This window comes from Paramormyrops kingsleyae, chromosome 6 (assembly GCF_048594095.1).
Source record: "Paramormyrops kingsleyae isolate MSU_618 chromosome 6, PKINGS_0.4, whole genome shotgun sequence".
In the NCBI taxonomy this organism is placed as follows: Eukaryota; Metazoa; Chordata; class Actinopteri; order Osteoglossiformes; family Mormyridae; genus Paramormyrops; species Paramormyrops kingsleyae.
Window position 1 is genome coordinate 31,942,432 of NC_132802.1, and position 10,373 is coordinate 31,952,804.

The window sequence follows — 10,373 nt, forward strand, 5'->3', positions numbered from 1 at the left end:
TTAGGGCAACTAATTCACTTTAATGTTTTTGAACTGCAGGAGTCAACTCACAAACATAGGGGGACATGCAAGTACCACAAACATAGCTTATATACGGTGAGCTTCGAACCCCCCAGTCTTGAAGGTTCAGTGGAAATCCCTAAAATATCATGTTGCATTGTATGGTATATCGTACTAATTTAATTGTAGCCAGGTTTTAACAATCGTTTTAGAAAAAAGCATCGCAAGTACTATAAATTAACGTGCATTAACCTTGTCTTTTGCCTCAAAAAACATCACAAAAATGAACAAGAACACATTTCTGTTTTCACTAACACTTTTTATGAACATTTAGTAAAAACTAATGCAGTTTCACATTATTGTGCAGTTTTTATTCATCATTTTATTGTTCTTGCACTTTAGGCAAGACTAATATGGTGTGAACCACCAGATCTAACAAGGTCTTTCAAACACCAGTACAGGACAAGGTCAAGTATCTTGCTTCCTAACCCAAGAAAATGGACTTCTCCAAGCCGTCTTCTACCTTGGTGTATTCCAAGTGGGATTTGAAGTAACGGCTCTCATAACGAGGGTTGGTACGCACATACTCCAGGTACTCTGGGGTCCCAGGACAGATGACATTGTCTGCCAGCAGCACAGTGCCTCTCCTAAGCAGTCCACATTCCTGGAGAACGACCAGTATGCACACCCTGGATTAGCAAATTCTACGGCGCTCTTCATATTTTGCTTTTTGCTGTTAGAGATTTTTCTTACACATGGGTAGTTTTGTGTACCTCTAATAGTTTGATGTCAAGAAGATATCTATCCTTCCAGTGATCCAGGAAAACAAAGTCAAACTCTTTGACCCCAAATTGTTGCTTCATCTGGGGGATCAGATCTCCTGAGGCCCCCACCACAAGCTCCACCTGCAACACCAGAAACAACACGTCAGTATTAAGGCTTCACCTCTGCAACATAACAGCTTGGTGACTGAGCCACGTTCCTTCCCCACCCCCCTAACCTTATCCTGAAGGCCTGCCCATGCGATGACCTGACGGGCCACAACTGCATAATCAGGGTTGAACTCTAGGGTGATGAGACGGGTTTCAGGGGGCAGCAGACGAGCGATGCGGACGGTGGAGTATCCACAGTAAGTTCCGAGTTCCAGAGCAGTGCTGGGATTCACCTCACTGACCACACAGTCCAGGATGGCACCTGCACACACACGGTAATGACTTCACATGAGCTTATAGAAGAACTGTCTCCTTATTGCTAGTGTTTTTTCCTCAACTAGAGCAGATTTCCTCTGGAGGAGTTTAAGTATCTCAGGGTTTTGACCACAAGTGAGTGAAGAAGGGAGCAGGAGATCCACAGACGGATTGGTGCAGCATCGGAAGTAAAGTGGACGCTGTACCATTCTGTCAGGGTAAAGATAGAGCTCAACCGGAAGGCAAAGGTTTGATTTACTGGTCGAGCTACGTTCCTATTGTCATCTGTGTTCACGAGCTTTGGATTGTGACAAAAAGAAAGATATCACGGATACAAGTGCCAAGCAGGAGCTTCCTCCGCGGGGTAACTGGATAAGAGCTCAGACATGTGGGAGGAAATCTCGGGGCAGATCTAGGAGACGCTGGACAGGTTACATCACTCAGATGGCCTGGGAGCGCCTTGGTATCCCCCGGTGAAGCTGGAGGTGAATTTAATTTTTTTTTTACCCCCAACTTAGAACATTTTAACGAGTGTAAAATATTATACTTTGTTTACCTCACCAAGTTTGAAATCCATTGTTAATAAATGTATAAATGAAATATATCTGACAGTGAACATGTGTTTTATATATTTAATGTTGGAAAATCTTAATCTTACAGTAATCAGCCATTTTATCATATCTGCTGAGTCTCTGATCATGTTTCTCTCAGACCTGATGAAATCAGAAGCACACTATCAGTAATTCTGTTGCTAGACTCATCACACACACAGGCACTCGTTTGTTGTGTCAGATTTCACAGAGCACGATTAATATACAGAGTGTGATGTTGTATGATGAAGGCTATATTATGACCAAATTCAAAATTGCTGATCCCTTGCAAACAACATGATTAGATACAGTTATACTTGGTAAATACATTGGTATTAAATTTCTAATACTCTTCAGAAAAATTGACATGTCTTTTGACAATTCTTCAGGCTATTATATTAATGATTGTAGCATCAAGATGACATATGTGTAGTGGTCCAGAATTGCCATAATTTTTATATGTAATATGCAATTTTTAATTTCTATAATATGTGTTCTCAATAGATTATACATGAGACTTAAGAAACCTTGTATGAGAAGCAGGTTTTAAAAATTCATAAAACAGAGGGCCGAACATAAGATGCAGTGGTAAAATCGGCAGGAGTGTTCTGATTGGTCAACCGGTTGGGTTTGTGCTCTCATGCGAAGGCCGCATTGGTCTCGTGGGCAGGAGGATTCCTTCGCTTCACATCCAGAAAAGAGTAACACGATGTGACTAGGCTGCTTTAGAGCAGACTGGGAGGAGCGGCATTTAAGAAGCCAAGCAAATGGGGAAAAAAAGAGGATTTACACAGAGAAAAGAGGGAGAGGCCATCCTGTGTGCAAAGGAGAAAAAACACAGGGGCTACGATTACCTTTCTCATCGCCCACATTCATGGCCCACTCTTTATGCCGGCAAAAGTTGTCAATCGCAGAGATGACACTCTGGGGGTCCCCTCGAGTAGCTTTTTTCTGAACGGCCTTCAGGAGGCGCTAGAAAAGAAATCAAGTTTTGAGAGTGAGATTGCACTACAACTGCTTTCAGGTCACTGAGATGATAAAATGAAAAATTGATATTGAATTCTGGGAAAATATGAAAGCTGTGACAAAAAATATTAACGATGAAACATTTTAAAAAGTATGTATTACAATTTTAAGAGATGTTTTATACACAATACTTTTTTAAAAATACATGTTCTGCTTTTAGCTCCAGCTTCACTGGCATTTTTTGTTGCAAAATAGTAGATGATTGTAAGATTACTCCACATACTGCAGCATGTAGAAATTTCATGGCCCAGCAAAAACTTTACTGAAATGAGTTATTGTACAATGAAAACAGGAAAGGTGGGCATGTCTAGAGTAGCGCCAAGGGTTATGGAGAGCAAAACATTATGAAGATGGATTGGGGGGGTCACCTGAGGTCGTGTGGACCAGGTTAGGGCATTGAGGATCTGTTCCAGAATGAAGTCGTGCCACAGCAGAGTTAGCCGGGGGCTGCCTTCCACTGCTGCTGGTATAAGCCAGCCACACAGCACATACAGGATAGCTGCACCCCCTCCACACAGAGACAGGAAGTACAGCCACATGCTGACCAGAAGAGGGAAGCAGGTTATTTCAGGGTGCTTAGCAACGGCAGCCTGAGCAGAGGCGCTGAGGGGCTTGATTACATCACATGACTTCAGTTACATAACATGCTGTTGAAAGCATCAATGCGCTGGTAACCCATTTCAAATTCAACATATGGGTGTAGCTTTCTGACAGCTGTCATGAGGGCAGAAAAGAAAAACATAGGTGTTTCTAATACACAATGCACATTTTCCACAATCAAAACTTACTATTAAAGAATCTGGATTACAATGTTTCATTATCAGTAACAGTACATAATTCACTGACTCTTAGATCTGACCTTGGAGCCAGCATATTGACAATAATTCACATGTGTCTGGCAAAATCATTTATGTTCACCTTCAAGAAGAGGATACCTAAGGGTGGCCATATGATGTTTTTGTCTGGGAAAAAAAAAGTTGAAAAAGATCCATCAAATAATTTGAGTTACTGAACTAATAAGAAAGTGTCTGCTGCAGTGCACTGGTGCCGAAACTATATGTATTACCCATCTAGGAAATACAATAAGTGAGCAAAAAAGATTATAGGAAGAGATGGATATAGTACTTTAAAATAATATTTATATTAAAAAAGTAACACTACAAAAATCCACTTGAAACTTGGGAATTGCAGTATAACTGTGAAATAGTAGTTCATTTTATATTAAAAAAGCAACATTACTGCAAAACAGCCAACGATCAACTACAGCAACAACTTGCAGTAAAAATTGTACACATTAAAGAATGACCCGAGATACACCAGCCACACAAATGCCTTACATTTCATAAGCAATTGGAAAATTATATGTACTGGTACAATTCATTTAAGTCTGCAGGTGCTATTCTCCAGGAATGTCACTGTAAGTGTTCCAAAATATCAAGCATATCCTCTAACAACCCAAGCAACAGGTTAATGAGAATGCTCCTCTGTTTCCCCCAACATTAATTATTTATTTGCATGCCAGATGGCTTAATTATCTTGCATTCCACTGTTTGTCTATTGACTCTTAGTTTTACATGAGACGGGACTCCTCCAAATCTAATCATCAAAGACTCCTAACACCCTGAACACTACCTTTTCTCCCCCCTCCCCTCTGGCAGACGCTACAGGTCAATCAGAGCAAGAACAAAGAGACTGAACAAAAGCTTTTACCCACAGGCAGTCAAATGTGCCCATCCTCCCACCCCCACATGACTGTCTTATATGCAATTCTATGCTTAGGATAGGTTATTAAACACACACTACCTCGGACTGACATATTGTACACATTGTGCTCAGACACTCATACTGTAATAGGATGGCTGTTTCTTTTTGTGTGTTGTTCTTATTTCTCTTATTACTTTAACTTATGCTGCTAAACAGTCTTTCACCGTTTCTGTAATAGTGACAATAAAGATCTAATTCATTATTACCTGGTATGAACTTCTGAACCTCTTTACTCTCTATCCATGACAACTTATATGACATATTTGTAAGGTTGCCACCTCAGTCCCATAAAATCCTGGACACCCAGTCATTGACCAAAAATACTGCACATGGTGACCATATTCCAAAGGTCTGTTTGATAAAGAAATAGTCCATCATCTTCCAAAATGAAATTCATTGTTTCCAGGACAGACAACCAAAACCCAGGGTGGTCTGGGAAAATCCTGGAAGAGTGGAAACCCTATATATTTGACTGGTTAAAGAAAGAAGTGTGGCTGACAGGCAAAAATAGTGAGAGAGTGCAATAAAATTAGTGAAAAATAAATTATTTCCTTGAAAAGTATCCTTAGCAGAAAGTAGGCCTACTTTGAAAAATGCTAATTCTTCCTAATTCCACTAATGAATGCAGACCATTACTAGCCATTTCTGGTTACTGTTCACCTCATTGCAGCCAACTAGCTTCTGCAAAGTTTATATAATGCAATGCTCAGTTACTCTTATTTCGAAAATTCTGACTAGATGCTATCTAAAAGCCTTCTGTTCCATTTGACATGAAGCATGCCACATGACTATTCATGAAAGGCATCCTCTCTTTCTTTTCATTGCACCTTTTGTGCTACATTAATGAGATGCGTATTTAAAATCCTCAGATAAAAGAGCTCCTTTTCCCCTTTTGCTTGTATTAATTCACAAAACGGGCATCGCGTAGTAATCTCCACCCCCTCACTTACACATGCTCCGCCACTCTATTCACTCTCCATTAATACACTAAAATGTCCACATAAGCAGACCCGATATTCTCTCCACGAGTATGCCAAAAAATGCCGAAAAAGCAGACCCGATATCCTCTCCATGAATACAAAAGGGGAGGAAAACACCAGGAAAAACAAGGAAATGTTCATTAAATTAGTTAAATGGTCCTTAGTCCTCAATTAGGAAATGCGACCAATTTCGGATTGTTATGCAACTGATAATGAAAGACCGAAAAGGAAAGTTGAGGGATCCCTTCAACTCCACACGCTTCGCACCGCCGGAGCTACTAGTGCTTTAGAGCATCGATACTTCCGTGAAGCGAGGCGTCAGTGTCTCCGCGTTTCACTGCTATTTTCAATACTTAACAACACATTAAAAAGTTCCCGTGTCTATTCTACACTAACTGCAGATCAGGAAAAAAGTGTAACGTAAGAAACCCATAGAATGTAACATTGGCTATGACAGCAAGGCCAGCTTCGGTTGAAGTTAGATTTTCCATTCGAGATGACTGCACACATATACACATGTGCACGCATTTACATGTGTGTAACAGTTTTATTAACTTGTAAAAATCTGTAGGGTTTGCAAACTACCCTAATGCCTTCGTTGTAGCCAATTGTAGCTATAAACCGGTTTATAATAGAATAATATAGATTCGCTGCAAGATTTCTCGCGTGAGTGCGAGTCAGAAAGCTTGAGAGTCGGTAGTCCTGTCACACAAGAAGCAACAGATAACATAAGTTACTCAACACAGTACTGTACACAAATAGCCTACTTATATGTTTGTAATGTTTAACATTGCCATGCTCGTCCACACAAGGCGACTGCATCAAAAATTAGTTATGCCACTCTTGCATTAGGTTTAATATTTGCTGAATGTGTGTTTTGCATTGCAAACGGCAGTGCTTCTGCTGCTCCTGAACCATCTCCCATTAGCTTGGATGTTCTTGTAACCTAGAATTGAGATTCTAGACAGGAATTCAGTCACAGGTACCCTGGACTAGTCTAGAGACACAGTACTCCAAGTTTACATTCCTTCGTCTTAAGGGGCTCCACATTTCCCCCTCAGCCCTCAAGGCTTTAATTCCACCTCAGAGTTTCAACATTAACAAGTAAGTCCTATCGCACAAGTAAGCACGCTGAAAACTTCCAGACCGCTGGGTAGCCACATGAAAATAAAATCCCATTGTCTTATTTCGGACCAAGGTTGGATTACAAACATGTCACAGGGCAGAAGTTAACATACTACGACCATTCGTTCTATAGGACAAGGTTAGGCAACTGGAGGCAGTAGGCCTCTCCACCCTTATAACGCATTGTATAGCAGCCAGCTCGTTCTGCAAATATTAAAAGTATGTTTCAAAATTAGCAAAATAAAACACTTTGAAAACAATTCTAGCACACCATGCTGCCTTAACACTAGGAGGATCAGGAAGCAGGTACCTGAAGAATTGCAGAACAAGAAAGATGAGCCGAATATTCGAATGAAACGAGTATCCCGTACGTTCTTTTCAAATCCGACTGCTTTCCGATTATCGTTAAGGAATATCCGTGTCTGTTTACAGTGCTTCTTTCCGTTTTCTACTGTTTGTGGATGTCCAAAATACGGCCCGAGCAGGGATTTTAAACGACCGGCAATTGTCTCTTTAACTGTATCATATTTTGCCCGGCCAATAAAAAAAAGTTTAGCAAGGCGGAACTAATGTGTTCATTAATGAAAGCAACGGACAGTAAACGATCACACGCAGTTTCCGAATGTTACTTTTCCACTAGACGTCAGTGAGTATCATTAACATCTCAGAAAAAAAGCCACCGCTTTCAAGAACAGTGAGAATAATTTTTTTCCACCGAAAGACGAAATAGTTGTTTGTCTCATCTGTCAAAAGACTGTTGAAGTTATGAAAGAATGTAATGTGAAAAGACATTACGAAACTATGCATGCAGAGTCATACAGGAGATTCTCCGGAGGCCAACGAGTAAATAAACTGTTCTATCCTCCCAGCACCGGCTTTTAATCCGAGCCAAGGATCGAGTCAAAAGGGAACACTACTAGGCCTGGGACCTGTACAACGAAGTAGGATTTCATGCTAGGTTGGATAACTTGTCGGATTTAAGGTGCTCCAGTTTAAACGGACTTTATCTTCGTTCACTTACATTTAGCCCAGACTACCTTAAATGTGACAAGTTATCCGGCTAAGCAAGAATTCCTGTCACCAGTGGCCTATACTACGATTCGGGGTTACTAGTTTATCACAGTTATCAGGGCAACTTGTCGGATTTAAGGTAGTCTGGGCAAAATATAAGTGAATGAATATGAAGTCCATTTACACTGTGGTACCTTAAATCCGACAAGTAGCCTAAGCCTGATAAGCCAGTAACCCTGCTTCATAGTACAGGCCACTGCTTGGTGATACAGGTCCCTGCTTATGAAGTAGCAATGTTAATCGCTAAACATGACGCGTGTACTGCCTTCTAGAGCTCAGGTTCACCCCACTCATTAGTGAACTTTCTCTCAACTGGTGCTACTGATTGAATGTTTATTTCTAAGTGCAAGTTTCTGAATGTTTTGAGCCACTAAAGATGTCTTAAAATGTTATAGGTGTACGTTTTCAAAGGCATGTTCAAGTTTCAAGGTCAATATCCACATTCACTTACAGTTTTAATTGAGAATGTTTCTGGATTTTTTTAAAAATTTTATTCATAAGTTGATATGTTCCTTTCAAAGAGCTGAAAGGATTATTTTATTTTAAGTGCGGTACCTTAGAAAATTGATCTACTACTGATTTACTGATGATTCACTGGCTATTAAAAAAAATGTTTTTTTTTGTTACTGAAGGCACTTTAATTTTAAAGGTGAGCTCAACTTGAAAATCACGCAAAAAATTAAAATAGTTTTTCCTAATTTTTAACCCATATAGTATAGTATATTTGAATAGTCGTCACATGGGTATTTATTCATCAAATTTTGTCTTAAAGTTTGGACACTCCAGGGCCCTTTATTAGGCCATATTACGGTAATATCGCAGCAAAATTAGATACCGCCCAAAACTACTTAGACGGCTTGTTTACTGTGCATAGTTCACGTTGCGTTTACTCTTTGTCCCTTGTGTGCATTTTAAGTTTTCTCTGTTTATATCAGATTTACTTTTACTAATACAGGCCTATGTTTGGCTATGTATCTGTGTTATTTTATTTTATACTGACTTAGGATGTTCTTCAGCCTAATGCCAGACAGCTGTGGGGCTCAGTTGTAAAGATATTACATTACAAAATAAATACAATGTAAAAATGTTGCATTACAGCTTTAATATTGCTGACTGGCCCTATCATAGCTGTTTATAAATTTTATGGCCAGACCGAAATCTAAAGTTGCCCATCCCTGCTTTATGGGGACCAGGACACCCTCTAATCAAAGAGACAGAGATTCACAGCACAGATTCTGAGCATTGGTGGTGCCTGGGCAGTGTTTTCAGGCTTTCAATAAAGATTCTATCATATGCAGAGTGTGGTGCAAATCTGATAATATGGAGACAATAAAAGAGTGACAGATGGAAGAGCCTTAAACACCCCCAGTGTATTACCTACTACTGTAGAGAAATCAGATTCATTCTGTTACTGATTTCCATGAGTATGATTACTATGTTTATTGGTTCAAATTTATGATTTAAACAGTACATTTGTTTAAAAGGCTTTTTAATAAAAAATGTCGCTGCCACTTTACAATAAGGCTACCCATATAAAGAGTTTATGAATGGTTGAAAAAATGGTTATTAATTAGGTTGTAACACTTTGAAAATTATCAATAGACAATTTTAAACAATTTATAACACAGTTTTCTTTGTTATTAATGAGTTACTACCATTTACAAGTGGCAAAAGGGAGCCTTATTATAAAGTGGTACCAAAATCTTTGATGAGGTGCAATGAGATTTTTTGGGAATTTACCTTTTTTATTTTATAGGCACTATCCACATAAAATCTAAGGAGGTGGAAAAGCTTGATTTGTGACGGAAAATAACCAAGCCAGTGCACAACCACACTTTCCTCTCATAACATTCACATCTGCACAAGAAAGAAATGTCTCACACACAGAAACAAAACCTTCAGATCACTGTGCCAAAGAGACTTTTCACAATGAGAGAAAGAGACATTAAAGGCAGGGTGCAGATGTCTTACATTTTGCAGCAGGTGTGTCCTGTCCAAGCAGTGTGGCAACGCTCCTCTTCTTCTTCCTGCTCACTCTCACTCTGTCTCCCTCCTCTCTCCTCGTCTCCTCTCACCCAAATGCTTCCTTTCTTTCTCACTTAATCTCACGCACATTCACACACTCTCACAGGAACTGCAGCTGTCTCTTGCTCCATGTTATGATCTCGCCACTGCACCTTCCTCTCTCACCCCTTATTTGTTTTCATCGCCAGCAGAATTGAAACTGCAGTGGGAAGTGGCACCACAGCTGATGCACATGCACGCACGTGTATGGAGAAATGCAGGAGAGAGGGCGACAGCTCCAGTAATCGCGGTTGTTTTCAATCCTCCTTTAGCCAATTGTACAATAATCCTTTTTCCTCTCTCCCTGGTTACCCCTCCCCCAGCTCCAGTCCTGCATTCACAAACTGGTTTGTACAGTTCACGAAGGCAGCAGGCTCACACATGAATTTTCCACATTCCCATTAATTGTTTCAGTACACACAGTGAATGTGTATATTACGTCATATATTATTTTATTATACATAATTCATGCATTTTATGTATACAATATAAAAATGTTAATGTTGATTATCATACTAGATCGCACCATAGGTGCAAGTGTAGTGGTGAGAATTCACTCCTATGTG

The 10,373-nt window shown here is 39.8% G+C and overlaps 1 protein-coding gene across 2 annotated transcripts; it reads right to left on the minus strand.

Moving 5' to 3' along the window:
- Window positions 1-10,120, minus strand: comta (catechol-O-methyltransferase a). 2 transcript variants are annotated; one of them, XM_023835882.2, is made up of 6 exons: window positions 9,715-10,120; window positions 3,172-3,343; window positions 2,632-2,749; window positions 1,001-1,194; window positions 774-905; window positions 1-664 (listed from the first exon to the last, which is right to left on the minus strand). In XM_023835882.2, the coding sequence occupies exons 2-6, from the start codon at window positions 3,340-3,342 to the stop codon at window positions 485-487; spliced, it is 795 nt and encodes a 264-aa protein (XP_023691650.1). In that variant the 5' UTR covers window position 3,343; window positions 9,715-10,120; the 3' UTR covers window positions 1-484. The 2 variants fall into 2 exon arrangements, with proteins under 2 accessions (XP_023691650.1, XP_023691651.1); XM_023835883.2 differs by lacking the exon at window positions 9,715-10,120 and adding an exon at window positions 6,983-7,680.
- Between the last annotated feature and the right edge of the window lie 253 nt (window positions 10,121-10,373).